Genomic DNA, 17,277 nt, shown 5'->3' with positions numbered 1-17,277 from the left:
AGCAGACAGTCAGTATGGTCATGAGTATCATCAGCAGACAGTCAGTATGGTCATGAGTATCATCAGCAGACAGTCAGTATGGTCATGAGTATCATCAGCAGACAGTCAGTATGGTCATGAGTATCTTCAGCAGACAGTCAGTATGGTCATGAGTATCATCAGCAGACAGTCAGTATGTTCCTGAGTATCATCAGCAGACAGTCAGTATGGTCATGAGTATCATCAGCAGAAAGTCAGTATGGTCCTGAGTATCATCAGCAGAAAGTCAGTATGGTCATGAGTATCATCAGCAGACATTCAGTATGGTCATGAGTATCATCAGCAGAAAGTCAGTATGGTCATGAGTATCTTCAGCAGACAGTCAGTATGGTCCTGAGTATCATCAGCAGAAAGTCAGTATGGTCATGAGTATCATCAGCAGAAAGTCAGTATGGTCCTGAGTATCATCAGCAGACAGTCAGTATGGTCATGAGTATCATCAGCAGACAGTCAGTATGGTCATGAGTATCTTCAGCAGACAGTCAGTATGGTCATGAGTATCTTCAGCAGACAGTCAGTATGGTCATGAGTATCATCAGCAGACAGTCAGTATGGTCATGAGTATCTTCAGCAGAAAGTCAGTATGGTCATGAGTATCTTCAGCAGACAGTCAGTATGGTCATGAGTATCTTCAGCAGAAAGTCAGTATGGTCATGAGTATCATCAGCAGACAGTCAGTATGGTCATGAGTATCATCAGCAGACAGTCAGTATGGTCATGAGTATCTTCAGCAGACAGTCAGTATGGTCATGAGTATCTTCAGCAGAAAGTCAGTATGGTCATGAGTATCTTCAGCAGACAGTCAGTATGGTCATGAGTATCTTCAGCAGACAGTCAGTATGGTCATGAGTATCATCAGCAGACAGTCAGTATGGTCATGAGTATCATCAGCAGACAGTCAGTATGGTCATGAGTATCATCAGCAGAAAGTCAGTATGGTCATGAGTATCTTCAGCAGACAGTCAGTATGGTCATGAGTATCTTCAGCAGACAGTCAGTATGGTCATGAGTATCATCAGCAGACAGTCAGTATGGTCATGAGTATCATCAGCAGACAGTCAGTATGGTCCTGAGTATCATCAGCAGACAGTCAGTATGGTCATGAGTATCATCAGCAGACAGTCAGTATGGTCATGAGTATCATCAGCAGACAGTCAGTATGGTCATGAGTATCATCAGCAGACAGTCAGTATGGTCATGAGTATCATCAGCAGACAGTCAGTATAGTCATGAGTATCTTCAGCAGACAGTCAGTATGGTCATGAGTATCATCAGCAGACAGTCAGTATGGTCATGAGTATCTTCAGCAGACAGTCAGTATGGTCATGAGTATCATCAGCAGACAGTCAGTATGGTCATGAGTATCATCAGCAGACAGTCAGTATGGTCATGAGTATCATCAGCAGACAGTCAGTATGGTCATGAGTATCATCAGCAGACAGTCAGTATGGTCATGAGTATCATCAGCAGACAGTCAGTATGGTCATGAGTATCTTCAGCAGACAGTCAGTATGGTCATGAGTATCATCAGCAGACAGTCAGTATGTTCCTGAGTATCATCAGCAGACAGTCAGTATGGTCATGAGTATCATCAGCAGAAAGTCAGTATGGTCCTGAGTATCATCAGCAGAAAGTCAGTATGGTCATGAGTATCATCAGCAGACATTCAGTATGGTCATGAGTATCATCAGCAGAAAGTCAGTATGGTCATGAGTATCTTCAGCAGACAGTCAGTATGGTCCTGAGTATCATCAGCAGAAAGTCAGTATGGTCATGAGTATCATCAGCAGAAAGTCAGTATGGTCCTGAGTATCATCAGCAGACAGTCAGTATGGTCATGAGTATCATCAGCAGACAGTCAGTATGGTCATGAGTATCTTCAGCAGACAGTCAGTATGGTCATGAGTATCTTCAGCAGACAGTCAGTATGGTCATGAGTATCATCAGCAGACAGTCAGTATGGTCATGAGTATCTTCAGCAGAAAGTCAGTATGGTCATGAGTATCTTCAGCAGACAGTCAGTATGGTCATGAGTATCTTCAGCAGAAAGTCAGTATGGTCATGAGTATCATCAGCAGACAGTCAGTATGGTCATGAGTATCATCAGCAGACAGTCAGTATGGTCATGAGTATCTTCAGCAGACAGTCAGTATGGTCATGAGTATCTTCAGCAGAAAGTCAGTATGGTCATGAGTATCTTCAGCAGACAGTCAGTATGGTCATGAGTATCTTCAGCAGACAGTCAGTATGGTCATGAGTATCATCAGCAGACAGTCAGTATGGTCATGAGTATCATCAGCAGACAGTCAGTATGGTCATGAGTATCATCAGCAGAAAGTCAGTATGGTCATGAGTATCTTCAGCAGACAGTCAGTATGGTCATGAGTATCTTCAGCAGACAGTCAGTATGGTCATGAGTATCATCAGCAGACAGTCAGTATGGTCATGAGTATCATCAGCAGACAGTCAGTATGGTCCTGAGTATCATCAGCAGACAGTCAGTATGGTCATGAGTATCATCAGCAGACAGTCAGTATGGTCATGAGTATCTTCAGCAGACAGTCAGTATGGTCCTGAGTATCATCAGCAGACAGTCAGTATGGTCATGAGTATCTTCAGCAGACAGTCAGTATGGTCATGAGTATCTTCAGCAGACAGTCAGTATGGTCATGAGTATCTTCAGCAGACAGCTATTGTCATATCCTTCAAACTGATCATAAAATGAATGTAATAATAATACTTAGCATCTCTCGTCTGAATGGAAATGCCATTACAAAGTTTGTCATCACAGTTGTAAAACGACACTTAGTGTGCTGAAGGAGAAAATTAGCACCCACTGAAGGTAATTCAATGGTACATTAGGAGATAGATAATGCATAATAGCTTTAAATGATTGGTATGAAACAAATGTGAAAAGATTGATGAAATCCATGTCAAGCAGCTCCAGTTGTATGTACCATCACAGTGTGTAGATGGCTTTAGAGGACTGATTTATCTTAAGCATGAGGTTAATAATCCAGAAAACTGTACCTGATATTTGTTTATTTGCGCATATAATCCTCCTCTACCCACTACACTACCGCTCTCCAGAGCACCACACAGAACAACATACACGTGCACTCTCTCTCCCCCTGTCTCTCCCTCTGTCTCTCTCTCTCACACACACAAACACACCCTCATCCCCATTCACTTTTTTGCACAAACATGAGCAGAGCTGCAGTGCAAGGAAACTTTAAACGTGACTCTGAGGAGTGGTCAGTGCTGGTGCGTGTGGAGACTAGTGGACAGAGAAGCCATGGCAGTGGAAGGCTGATGGCTGACTGCCAATGGACTTGGGTAATGAGTATGAGATCTACTCTGAGCGCTGCCATAGATACCGTTCATTGATACACACCTGACCAATGTAATGAGGTGCAGATAGGAAAATACCTCAAATAAAAAGAGAAGATCCGCACTACAGCATGATTGAAATTTAAGGCAATGTTCTTGCATTGGCGACGACTGCATTCATGGTAATTACTGTATAAGTCGGCTCAATCTAAAATTAACATTTCATTTCAATTTACGCTTCGGATTGAATCTAGCCCTTAGAATCCATCTCACTTTCAGGTTTTATTGTGATTGTAGTTCAGCTAAAACTCATACACACTAATGCAAAGATAAAGAAGGCAGCCAAATCCATAAAAAAGACCCAAATACTGTATACAGTTGAAATATATGTAGTCAGGCCTCCCGAGTTGTGCAGCGGTCTAAGTTCGAGTCCAGGCTCAATTGGCCCAGCGTCATCCGGGTTAGGGGAGGGTTTGGCCGGTAGGGATGTTCTTGTCCAATCTGGCACTAGCGACTCCTGTGGCAGGCCGGACGCAATGCACGCTGACACGGCATGGGTTTGAATCTGGCCCTTTGACTCATGTAGGAAGAATCAACTCAAAGGTTAACAGTTTAGACATTTCATTGCTTATTTAAAACTTCATATTCATCACCCCAACATATGTTAAAATGGCTCGTTTCTATATTTTGCAGTAAGAAATATAGAAGAAGATAAGTGTTTCCAATAATACCCTAAACCAATTAGTAGGCAATTAGTAGACAATTAGTAGGCATCGCCTATTCATAATTGGTAAAATCACATGATGCACGCCGATGATGTCAATGGAAACACATCTCCCTCTTTGTTTTTTTTGCTATAAAACACAGAAAAGTGCAATTTTCACATACTGTATGTTGATGTTAGGGTGGCGCTGGAGATGATTAAATATGAAATTGAAAATATTTTAAATTCCCCTTTAAGGTTAAGGCTATGGTTTGGGGAAGGCTTAGAACAAAATAAATAAAAACAACGCGCATATGTATCATCAGTATTCATAGTATTCTTAGTGTTTGCTAGAGCATTGTGAACTGTCCCCAAGCTTTGAACTGCTGGTGTTAATCTGACCATAATGACTCATGTTTTGTGCCATTTTGTCACCTCCAAATGTCACCTCCTGTTCCGAAATTCTAAAGATGCTAACATCTGCGAAATCCTGATTTGTCCAAAGCACTGGAAGTAATGGTCCTCATTATTTCACGCATCCTGTTGTATTATGACAGATCTACAGTACCATTTATGTTTGCGTAGTCTGTCCACGAGAGACTAGGGGGAAATGGAAGTTGTGTGCTTGCCTTGTTCAACCCCTCTCAAGCTGCTCTTCCTCCTCGATTGCTTACATAATATTTGTGGAATGGAACAATGCTTTTCTTTGGCCCTACTACGTTGAGTCTCATGTGCCGTGTGCTTGTGTGTACCTGAATATAGTATGTGCATGCATTTTTGCCTGAGTGCATGTGTGTATATTTAAGCATGAGAGACAGTCATTGATGAGTCAGAGACTGAACTCGAGAACGCCTTGTCACTCAAGTGTCCATGCATAGTAGTCATAATTAATTAATCCACTTCCTGGCATGGAACTCGCTGACTGAGAGAGTGGCCTGGCCTATGTCTCCAGCTCTTAGAGGAGAACAAGCTTTTTCTGGAGACCCTCAGTCTACTAGACAAGGGCTTACACCTCAAGCACACATATTCCCTTTCGTCAGGCGTGGGAAATGGAGACAGGTGCCAACCAGAAGCACCATTTTTGAGTGAGGCCAGTTAGGCTACTTTGAACTTGATCATTTCTGCAATTTTGCCTTATGATCAAATAAAAGTGTGTTTCCTCCAGAGCAAGCAGTAAATGGCGAATGAGAGGGTTGGAAGGAGAGAGACTGACAGATTGAAGGAGAAATAAAGAGAGGGAGAGAGAGAGAGAGACTGATAAATTGAAGGAGAAATAAAGAGAGGGAAAGAGAGAGACTGATAGATTGAAGGAGAAATAAAGAGAGGGAGAGAGAGAGAGACTGATAGATTGAAGGAGAAATAAAGAAGGAGAGAGAGAGACTGACAGATTGAAGGAGAAATAAAGAGAGGGAGAGAGAGAGTGATAGATTGAAGGAGAAATAAAGAGAGGGAGGGAGAGACTGATAGATTGAAGGAGAAATAAAGAGAGAGAGAGAGAGAGACTGATAGATTGCAGGAGAAATAAAGAGAGGGAGAGAGATAGTGATAGATTGAAGGAGAAATAAAGAGAGAGAGAGAGAGAGAGACTGATAAATTGCAGGAGAAATAAAGAGAGGGAGGGAGAGAGAGTAATAGATTGAAGGAGAAATAAAAAGAGAGAGAGACTGATAGATTGAAGGAGAAATAAAGAGAGGGAGAGATGGAGAGACTGACAGATTGAAGGAGAAATAAAGAGAGGGAGAGAGAGACTGATAGATTGAAGGAGAAATAAAGAGAGGGAGAGACTTATAGATTGAAGGAGAAATAAAGAGAGGGAGAGAGAGAGAGACTGATAGATTTAAGGAGAAATAAAGAGAGGGAGAGAGAGAGACTGACAGATTGAAGGAGAAATAAAGCGAGGGAAAGAGAGAGACTGATAGATTGAAGCAGAAATAAAGCGAGGAAGAGAGAGAGAGAGACTGATAGATTGAAGGATAAATAAAGAGAGGGAGAGAGAGAGAGTGATAGATTGAAGGATAAATAAAGAGAGGGAGAGAGGGAGAGACTGATAGATTGAAGGAGAAATAAAGAGAGGGAAAGAGAGAGACTGATAGATTGAAGGAGAAATAAAGAGAGGGAGAGAGAGAGACTGATAGATTGAAGGAGAAATAAAGAGAGGGAGCGAGAGAGTGATAGATTGAAGGAGAAATAATAAGAGGGAGACAGATTAGTTCATCATCTAAAGGGACAGTACAGAAGAAGAAAATCAGCTGTCAAGTGATACCTGGGCTCTCCAGTGCTGTGATGTTGATTATGTGAGTGATATAAAATGTCACAGTAATAAGCTGAAGGGCGATCCAAGGGCTCGCTGAGCCTCCCTGTAGTGAGTGGAATGTCATTTGTGTGGACCTCAGGCTGCCACAGTGTGGAAACAGAATACCAATGAGTGGAGAAGTTACTCCGAAGCATAGGTCCCGATAGGGTCAAAATACTACTGGTAGATGAACTGACAAAGTATAGATTCATCTTCCAAGGCTGAGAGGATAACATATGAGTTATTCAGGTATCCAGGATCAGAAATGGAGGATGTGATAGTCTATCATAATAGTTATACTGAGACAGCAAAGCTAAAATTGAGACAGCAAGTTAAGCAAGATATCGCACACCATACTGCGTCTTATGTAATGAACTGTCAATGTTTCCATTGTTACAACTTACGGCAGGACTCAAAATGTATTTGAAGAGCATCTGGTGTATGACACAAAGATCTCTCAGTAGACTGATGATGCAGATGTTTTGAGGAAGGGAACGACTAAGCAAGTGTCGACTTTATAGATGATAATGGGAATCCTTCCATTACTGAGTGATCCCATTGATCCTAAGTATCATGGACAAGGTGTACAGTGGATATCCATTTAACAAGGCCCTAAACTCAGCATCTGTGATGCCACATTCATCCCCTCTCAACAAAATGGACATTACCCATGTTGGAGGTTCTCCAGAAACACTGGGTTAGCAATGAGATGACCTGGGACATTGCATACTTAGGCTCATGTTAACACATAGACACAGGTTTCATACATAGGCACAGGTTGGCAATGGCACATGCTAAAAACGCTACCACCCTGATCTCCCATTAGATGTATTTTCATGGTAGTAGACACAGTCAACCTTATACACTGAGTATACAAACACTAAGAACACCTGCTCTTTCCATTACATAGACTGACCAGGTGAATCCAGGTGAAAGCTATGATCCTTCTTCAAACAGTGTAGACAAAGGGGAGGAGACAGGTTAAACAATGATTTTTAAGCCTGGAAACAATTGAGACATGGATTGTGTATGTGTGCCATTCAGAGGGTGAATGGGCGAGACAAAAGATTGAAGTGCCTTTGAACGGACTATGGTAGTAGGTGCCAGGCACACCGGTTTGTGTCAAGAACTGCAACGTTGGTGTTTTTCACACTCTACTGGAAGGTGTTCCTAATTTTTGGTATACTCAGTTTAGATCAAATATGACTCACTAAATGTTGCTCACATCTCTCTTAACAACACCATTTCTTCATCTCAATATTATTAGAGATGTAGTTTTCTTTTCCTCCCTACAGTATTGTCAAGAACAAAATGAAATGAAAGGAGAAACGATTACTGTCAGATGTGACAGAGAAACACAAGAAGAATAAATGATAGCAATCACTCCAATCATTATTTAGTTCCACAGTCTCTAAGGGTGCTGTTCCATTGACATAATGCCTGAGTTCATGATCATTACACTGAATAACCTGCCGGGAAGAAATGGGCAACGCTGAAATGAGCACTTGAAGTTCCTGTCTCCAGGGCTAGATGTAGGCCTCTGTTTTAACCCAATTGGTTAGAATCGAATCCAGGGTTGCATGTTCAATTACCATGGAGGCCATTTGACATATGACACTTCAGAATCTGTAGGTCGCTTTGGAGAAAAAGTGTTAAGTGTAAAGGACAATTCTGGTAGCCTGGTAGCCTGTATTTTGTTGCTAATCTACAATCTACTTAATCACAAACCATAACAGTCTTGACATTGAAATAAAACATCCCAGTCAGCCCATTCAGAAGCGGAGTGGAGAGGCTGAAGCCAGGAAAACAGATAGAAAAATAGAGACCAAGACCTTGGGATTTAGCACTGCCATAGTGATCTGAGGTGGATTCATCTCATAAAGGTGTGTGGAGAAACTGCAAAGGCCCAGGTTTAATTGTGTTTTATCAATCCCGGTCAGTACATATGGCGCACTACGTGTCCCAAGAACTGGGATGCTGCTCTTCTTCAGCTGGGTAAACTCAGCCAGGAGGCAGAGAAAACCCCTGATAAAACCACCGCCTCGCCAGACAATTCAAACAACCTCTGGGACAGAAATGTCATGGTCATCTTTTGTCTGTTTGTTGATTGTTCCATCAGTACAACGCTTAAGCACATTTTATTTAGCTCAACTGATATCAGTGTTCGTCATTCAGAATCAGAAGCAATCACTTCATCGTCACCCTGGTTACAGAGAGCCACTGAGATAATACTGTGACATCTATATCCATTTAATACAGACAAGAAACATGCTTGCTGATATTGATGAGCAACAGACTATTATTAGTTATCTTAATGACCTGGATTTAAAAAGTGTAATTTGGCTAGACTGCCTACAATGACCCATGTGTCAATCTGCTAAGCCTCTTTGTCTGCTCTGTAGTGTAACAAACTGTCTGTGAGAGACCTCAATACAGACACACATATCTTTACATACTAGATGAACACACAAGAACTATAGCAAAAGAGACCTGAGTGCTTATATGACCTAATGGCCCTAAAATGTTCATACAGACTGAACTTTTTTGCAGCAAAAATAGAATCATACACTTTAATATGACACAGCACAAACATGCATACTTTTTAGGTGCTGTTTTCACATTATTTACATTGAGGTCTTAAACTGTCTAGACAAGATGTTTTGCAAGGTGAATGGACCCCATATTTGGCCAGTGTGAGCATTGCTGCCCTACTTACTACTAGACTCACATGGGGATGATTGTTGATTATTACTGCCATCTAGTGACTATTTATGGCACACCCTTTATTTTATATACTGTACATGTAGTTTGACTTTGCATGAAAAGATCACTTGTAAACTGCATTTGTCATTTTATTAACTCACTTTATTTGTTCTTCTTTCTAGGATAGCCTACTCAAGATGGCATACCCAACAGATTACTCTCTCATAGCCATACCACTCATACCACAATAAGGACAACGTTAGAGAAACAACATGGAAGGTGGGGGAATACAGAACTTATCCATAAATGGCAATGCATCAGACATCCACCCTGTCACACACAGTCTATGGGAGGTCATAACCATAGCAACTGTGTCGGCCATCGTGAGCCTGATTACGATAGTGGGGAACGTCCTGGTGATGCTGTCGTTTAAGGTAAACAGCCAGCTGAAGACAGTCAACAACTACTACCTGCTGAGTTTGGCTGTAGCTGACCTCATTATAGGTGTGTTCTCTATGAACCTCTACACCTCCTACATACTGATGGGATACTGGGCACTGGGGAGTGTGGCTTGTGACCTCTGGTTGGCTTTGGACTACGTGGCCAGTAATGCGTCAGTGATGAACCTGCTGGTAATCAGTTTTGACCGGTACTTCTCCATCACCAGACCCCTGACCTACAGAGCCAAGCGCACCCCCAAACGGGCTGGGGTCATGATAGGCATGGCCTGGCTGGTGTCCCTCATCCTGTGGGCCCCTCCCATACTGTGCTGGCAGTATTTTGTGGGGAAAAGGACAGTCCCTGAAAGGCAGTGTCAGATCCAGTTCTTCTCGGAGCCAGTGATAACATTTGGGACAGCCATTGCTGCGTTTTACATCCCAGTGTCAATCATGACCATCCTGTACTGTCGGATCTACAAGGAGACGGAACGTCGCACCAAGGACCTCGCTGAGCTCCAGGGCATCAACAGTTCCACAGACACTGGTGTCACCAAGCCCCAGAAAACCATCATTAGATCCTGCTTCAACTGCAAGCAGCTCAGCTCTGCCTCCCGCGACAGAACCCAGGCCTCCTGGTCCTCCTCCAACAGGAGCAATGCAGCCAAATCAGCAGCAGCCACCAACGACGAGTGGTCCAAGAGTGACCAGCTGACCACCTTCAACAGCTATGCCTCCTCGGAGGACGAGGAGCGGCCCGTGTCCCCGGGGGCCTTTCAGCCCACCTGCCGGAACCAGGAGTGTAGGCAGAGCACGGGTGCAGCGGGCTGTGATAAAGAACAGCTCAGCAGTTATGAGGAGAACAACTTCTTCCACACGCCACCAAAGACCAACTCCCAGAAGAGCAAGAAGTGTGTGTCCTACAAGTTTAAACCAGTTCCCAAAGACACTAGCAGCGGTGCCCAGCAAAGCAAGAATGGGGACACTAACATGGCCCCATCATCTTTCTCTTCAGCTGACTCTATGAGTGCCCCACCCTCCACCTCCTCCTCCAAGCCAATAGACACCACTCTGAAGATCCAGCTGACCAAGAGGAAGAGGATGGTGCTGATTAAGGAGAGGAAGGCTGCCCAGACTCTCAGTGCTATCCTGCTGGCCTTTATCCTGACGTGGACACCATACAACATCATGGTGCTCATCTCCACCTTCTGCTCTGACTGTATCCCTGTGTCTCTCTGGCACCTGGGCTACTGGCTGTGCTATGTCAACAGTACAGTCAACCCAATGTGCTACGCGCTCTGCAACAAGACCTTCCAGAAGACCTTCCGCATGCTGCTGCTCTGTCAGTGGAAGAAGAAGAGAGTGGAAGAGAAACTTTACTGGTACGGGCAAAACCCTGTAGTGAGCAGCAAGCTAACATGAGCCATTCACACCTTCCTTTCAGAGGAATGAGTATGAAGACTATATGACTCGATAGATGTGGAAATATTTCTGTCAGTATTTGAGTTATGTCTACATGTAGGGTGTGTCAAAAGTGCAAAGGTTAGAGACAAGACTCTAGTTTGTCAATGGTATTGTTCTTTAATCAATACCTTGATCACTGCTCACAAGGAATTCAGAAGTGTTTGATAATCTTGCCCCAAATGCTGATACTGTACACCAATACATAATTGAACATGTAAATATTAAAAATAACCCAACATGCACAAAAAAGTTAGAGATATTTCATAGAAAAACATGTTCTGAATGTTTTCTAGGCATTATGTTAGACTACATTGTGTTTATTTTAAGGGCTATCACAGCTCTTGACTTGATTTCAGAGTGAGCTGGATAACAAATGATTGTACACTCTGATCATCAAAGCCTTGTTCACATGTACCATTGACTTTTGTCAGATACTAATAATCAAACATTCAACAGCCAATCTTTCCACCAATACACAAGCACAAACACATATACAGTACAAATGTATTCATCCCTCAATCCAAATGAATCCAGACACCACAGAAACAGAGGGGAAGAGATTTGATTAAAGTAAATGCTGAGTTTGCAATATCAAATTCTATTTAACGATTAGTCTTACTCTCAACTCAGCAGCTTTAATCTGCACATAAACTGTGTAAAACACGTGATTTCATGCAATAGTTTATGGGACACTTCCACATAAAGTATACACCTGACAAATTACTTGTCAGATAAGGATTAGCCTTTAATCAATCATAGTGGGTTCAGTTCAGGCCTAAGCATGGGATCATATCAGGGAGTGATTTAATCTGTCCAGGGTCACTATAAGTCACTCAGTACAGTGACAGCCCTCAACATTTACATCCATACTGAGTGGGAGACCGTAGGCTTTGATTAATGCACTGTTCTGTGTCATGTATTCATTAGAATGTGTTTAACGTCTGTCTGTACTCAGGAGACAGGCTTTTGTTTTGGTCATTCTGTGCTGTATAATTCTCAAGTCCCAATTGCTAGACATTACATTCACAGAATTTCAATTGACCAGAACCATCAAAAAACGTTAAAATCTAGTTATTTAATCAAATGTGTCATCATAAAATCTACTGTAAAATTACTGGATTGAATCATATTTTGATCCAGTATATCTTGTTTTTTTGTGCCAACAACCAACACATTCGTTTGGTGATATTAGGTGAGTAAATAAATACAGCAAAAGTGGTTTTACATGTGTAATAAGCTACAATATAATGGCCACAAAATGTGGTCTGTGATCATTTAGACATACAGTTCTGGGGGAAAGGTAGAGGGGGAGATTTAAGTGTATGAAGTCCCCAAAATGACTATAGCTTTTTTTTTATTACTTAAAAAAAATGCGTGACAAATCAGTTGATACTGAACTGTTTTCTTTACAGCATTTTGTGATCATATGTCTCTATGTGTTTCTCAATTAAATGTGTTGAACTATTGTCTCTATTACGTAAACAATGTTTTGAGAACCACTGCGTTAGAATAACCACAGATGGCATGGATCAACCTAATCTCCAGACAACAGACTCACAGTTCATCCTTCTTACAGTCGCCAGTGTGGACCACCTTTACTGTGTCTGAGGGCTTTACCATCATCCAGGCGTATTTACACAGGTGCTCTTTGTTGCAGTCCTTCTGCCAGTAGATCACGTTCCTGCGGTTGAGGTTGGCCCCAGCACAGGCGTCGTACCACCAGCCCCCTCCCGCCACACCCTGGAACTCCAGCTTAGCACAGTTTTGGAAGTAGTTGTCATTGTCTCGGTCCTTGGTGGTAAACCTCTGGTTGTCATGCAGGTAGTTCTCTGTGTCCTGGGTGAGAGCGTCTAAGGCAGAGCCCTGGAACAGACCAAGACGCAGCCTGAACCCAGACCGCTCGTCCTCCACCATGAAAGGGTCATACTCGCCAATCTTGGCGACGGCATCTTTGTCCACCAACTTGACCCCCAGCTTGTAGCGTCCTGGCCCTCGGGTGAGATGGTGGAGGTGTTCGTTCCCCAGCCAGTGGTCACCATTCAGCACCCCGAAACCCTGCTTGTATTCGACCCAGGTGCGGTCGAAGTCCACGCTGCTGTTAACCGTGATGTGCTGCACTACGGTCCAACCACCATCTTGCATGGCACAGTAGGCCAGGATGGGGTAGTCAGCTGGCTGAATCAAGTACACTCCATCTCTGGCCTGACCCCCTGAACCCATCAACATCTCATAGCAATCCCTGGGGTACTCTGAAGGGTGAAATAGCAACAAACTGAATTAACACCCACAATACGCAAATTGCACAAAGAGTTGACGAGTAACATGAGATCAAGCTGAGTAAATCAAAGCAGATAATCTGGATTTATTTTTCTAATCATTGTGTACACCTATTCAAGGTATTGTATGATGACGGACCACGATGATTAACCTGCCACTCCCTGTCTTATCATCAATGGGCTAATCTTCATGACTGTTGGCAGTTTCATAATCCATGGGATTTCACCGTGTCCATGACAAGCGTAGTCAAACCTTGATGCTCTAACGTAGCATCTCTGCTGTTTAGTCTGACAAAAGTGTGTCACTACAATACACTACTGTTCTCAGCAGCAGGTAAGAAATGTGAAAGAAGTTTATAGGAACACAGTTGTCAAGTATGAAGTATAGAAGGGTCAGTAAGTAATTCGGTCTAGGCTTTTGCATTTGAACTACCTCCAGAATTACAGAGACTCAAAACAAAAGGGTTTGTCTATCAGCAAAGATAGCCCAAATTAAATCCCACTGAAACGACACATGACAACTACAGAAACAGCCATAAGTCCTACTGTAGAATCCATTTCTACATTATGTTGGTAATTACATTCCATTAATAATAATACAGTATTGTAATCCCTACCTTTCATTCCCTGGTTGAGGACCATCTTGTGCTCTTCAGAGGTCAGGAGATGGGTGTTCTCAGCTACCAGGTGTTTAGTGTGTACTCCCATCAGACTGATCACCAGTGCCGCTGCTACTGCCACTGTCCATGTCCCAAAACTCTGCATCTTCTAACGGGAAGTTCCTTCAGGGTAAACAGACATGTGGATTCAATTGACCATACATACAGAGTGGTAATGCAATTTCTCTGACAATTTCATACTTGGACAAAAATCTGTCATTTTTGAATACAATGTATAGAACAGGTACTTTAAGAACCTTACTGAAATGTTGTAAAGAATGAACACTTACCTTCACTGTTACTGTTCCACTGTGTATGTGTTTGTGTGCTGCGCTCTGTGACCATAAACCGTTATACACACATTGTACTTTGATAGCACTATATGGGGGGGGGAGAACAAACAAGGCCACCCAGGCTGCCAACCAGTCCACTGAGGTGCAGTCCCTTCCACACAGCCTCTACAGGCCAGTCACGACTGGACTTCAGCCTCAGCTTCACGTCACAATAGGAAACACCATGGGTTAAAGCAACCTTCAACGTATCTGTGTCAAGTGGGATGGTTGCCTAATATCTCACCTTCTGAACACTTCCTCCACTGCTGGGAAGAAGCGATTGTAACCTTTGTCTTGGTGTTGCAATGTCAGTTTGTTTTAGCTGATCAAGTAGAACAACAAACAAGACAACTTTTAAAACTGGCATCCCCTAAATCTGTTCCCCCATCCTCACAAATACTGTATCACCATGTCCCTGTTATGCAAAGAGGTATTTTACAGCTATTTGTTTTAATATACAAAGATAGTCATAAACAAAGCGCCATAAATGATAAGGCCTAAACAACTTATCTTCATGATGATTCAAACAGTGAATGTAAACTATGTCTGGAGGACCTGTGCACTAACACAACACATACTGTAGATGTACCTCATGAATAGGGCCAGGAATATTTTCTAACCATGTGACCTGACCAAGAAAAACTCCAGGCATTATTTATACTCTGGGTCCTTGTTATGGGCTCTAACTAGGGCTTGGAATATTTCAATAGCCTGACTAAACAAAAATGAAACCTTCAGCAGTGGAAGTTGCTATTAACCGGAGCGCCAAGTCTAGGTCCAAGAGGCTTCTAAACAGCTTCTACCCCCAAGCCATAAGACTCCTGAACATCTAGTCAAATGGCTACCCAGACTATTCAATTTTTAGCTCAATATCAAATCACTTATGGGTAACAACTAAGTACTTTTACTGTGATTGTTGTCAATTAAAATGGTCAAAAAGAAACAAAAATAGCTTCTTAGCAAAGAGACATTACTTTCATCAAGAACTTTGCTAGGACTTTCTGTGAGTGGTTGGAGTGGAAATTAGCTGCCATTGGCAGAGATGTTTGGAACCCTCTTTCTCATTGGTCTATTAACTAATTTACCGCATGGTGATAGTACCATGTGAGACCAAAACCCCATCCCACTAAAACAGTCAGAAATGTCAGTCTTTTCAAACAGCTCTTACACTAAAAGGGCATTATTATCATTTCCACAATTTCACATTATTATTCCAACCTCATAGCATGGAAATATACAGTATATAAAACACAGGGAAATCCTGTTTGACTGCACTGTGCCATTAAAAAGAATTAGGCACAATCATTGTCTGGAGTGTCTCTCTGAGACAGATAGACACTCTTTAGCAGCCCTCAAATGAACCAGGTTATGTTTTTCCAAGCATAAAACTTCAAGTAGTGCAGTTCATTGAGTCACAAGTCCATTTGGTTCTTGTGCGTTGTTTCACAATGGGAATTTGGAAACAAAGTCATCAGGACTTGAGTTTGACATCATTGCAAGCATGGCAACTGAAACAGGTAAGAGTCTATAGCCTGAAAAATAGGAACGAACGTCACATACATCACAAACACTATTTGTACTTATGTTCAAATGATCATGTATTTTAAATAGTGTTGCAAAGGGAGGGTATATTACTAGGAACTGTTTTGGCATCAAACTGGAGGCAGTTTGGAAAAAAGTAAATGATGGAAGAGTTGTAGAGTTGATTGAAAAATGTAATTGTTGATTAGATGCTTTTTGTTCATTAATTAGGCTATTTTCTCTTGAACTATGTATGGTCTATCTACTAAACTCATGAAGAATATGGACACAGACATAATAAATTAATTCTGTATATGAATACATTTTTTAAAAGTTATTCAAGTATAAATTACCAAATTTACGATAAGATTGCCATATATTTTCTGTTAAAACCTACCCATCCATAGATTGAGCGTTAGTACCTCGACTTGTTGAGAGCTCTGGCCACCAATGTTTCAACACTGATTGTACCCATCGTTAACCAACTACCAGGTAGCTGCAAGACAACATGGGATCAGTTTGGTTGGATTATCAAGAATTTGTAATGGATAGTGGTGTGTCATTAACAGTGGTACTCACTCTTCATATGGACTAGTGAGAACCTTTTTCACTAGAGGGAAAAGGTCAACACAACAGCCAATGGAAACACTGGATGACTCTGACTCATCATCAAGACTATCGGGGAAAGATTAGATAAATAATACATAAATGGCATTAAACGTAAATTGTAATCATTGTTTTTTACCAGGAAAAAAACATTAGAAATTTACCTTTTTGTTATTACTTACAAGTGTCTGATCCTGTAGGACAAAAGAGCTATGCTATTATAGAATCAAAACTTTGGACCAATAAAACCTCTGATATTTCAATCTTGACAAGTTCTACTGTACCTTAAAAAATATGTAAGCAGTTCTCCAACATTTCTTCGTCACAGGGTCAAGGCTAGATTTAGTCTCAGATTTCTTCCAAAGAGCAGCTTTGTATTGTGGAAAACAGAAGACCGGAGGTGGAATACATTCAAATATTTGTGACACCAAGCATATCACGATGATGAGACAATCAACCCTTCAGGCAAACAGACTACTGATATTTCACACCTCTGTGAAGTAGTCATTGTCTTTTGAACCAGCCTCGTCAGTCTTGTTAGTATGATGGACAGGCCATTTCGTTCTCCTTGTTGGCCACATCATAAGTCCTCCCTGTGGATCGCTGCTTCCTCCGAATGATAGTGAGATGGTGGGTCTTCCACTTACAGTACACGACACAACTCCCTTCAGTCTTCCAGGGTTGTTCCTTGAACGACCTGCCAGACGTCTATGAAACAAAGACATGGTTGAATACTCAGACGTACTAGATTCAATCATCAGTTATATGAAGCGATGAAAAAAGGTATGAGGGTTGTTCCAGTTCAAGATTTAATTAAAGTGGCAATCAGCAGTTAACAATAACAAAGCCATCTCCCAGCCTCTGTATCAGTAGAAAAGCTGAAGGATGGGGCTGGAGAAATGTAATCACTCTCA

The 17,277-nt window shown here is 42.0% G+C and overlaps 2 protein-coding genes and 1 pseudogene across 2 annotated transcripts in view; 1 reads left to right on the top strand and 2 right to left on the bottom strand.

Annotated features, from left to right (window-relative positions):
• The window catches only part of LOC139375247 (muscarinic acetylcholine receptor M5-like), a 33,133-nt gene extending 22,206 nt beyond the window's left edge, over nt 1-10,927 (top strand). Inside the window, exon 2 of the mRNA XM_071116857.1 lies at nt 9,251-10,927. Coding sequence (XP_070972958.1) covers nt 9,341-10,927 — 1,587 coding nt within the window. The 5' untranslated portion in view covers nt 9,251-9,340. The remainder of the gene's footprint in view (nt 1-9,250) is intronic.
• Nucleotides 10,928-11,066: 139 nt separating this feature from the next.
• LOC139375248 (fibrinogen-like protein 1-like protein) lies at nt 11,067-14,351 on the bottom strand. The gene is made up of 3 exons (XM_071116858.1): nt 14,195-14,351; nt 13,863-14,027; nt 11,067-13,218 (listed from the first exon to the last, which is right to left on the bottom strand). The coding sequence occupies exons 2-3, from the start codon at nt 14,008-14,010 to the stop codon at nt 12,524-12,526; spliced, it is 843 nt and encodes a 280-aa protein (XP_070972959.1). The 5' UTR covers nt 14,011-14,027; nt 14,195-14,351; the 3' UTR covers nt 11,067-12,523.
• Nucleotides 14,352-15,761: 1,410 nt separating this feature from the next.
• LOC139374497 (KATNB1-like protein 1) lies at nt 15,762-17,088 on the bottom strand (annotated as a pseudogene).
• Nucleotides 17,089-17,277: the final 189 nt, after the last annotated feature.

The sequence above is a fragment of the Oncorhynchus clarkii genome, chromosome 19 (assembly GCF_045791955.1).
Source record: "Oncorhynchus clarkii lewisi isolate Uvic-CL-2024 chromosome 19, UVic_Ocla_1.0, whole genome shotgun sequence".
Taxonomy (NCBI): domain Eukaryota; kingdom Metazoa; phylum Chordata; class Actinopteri; order Salmoniformes; family Salmonidae; genus Oncorhynchus; species Oncorhynchus clarkii.
Note: the sequence above shows the minus strand (reverse complement) of the source record. Positions and strands in the feature narration are given on the sequence as shown.

Excerpts from the sequence above, each read along its gene's own strand:
- LOC139375248 (XM_071116858.1), bottom strand. The coding sequence starts at position 14,010 with ATGCAGAGTTTTGGGACATGGACAGTGGCAGTAGCAGCGGCACTGGTG. Across the intron at positions 13,219-13,862 it reads CCTCAACCAGGGAATGAAAG|AGTACCCCAGGGATTGCTAT; the intron begins GTAGGGATTACA and ends TTCACCCTTCAG.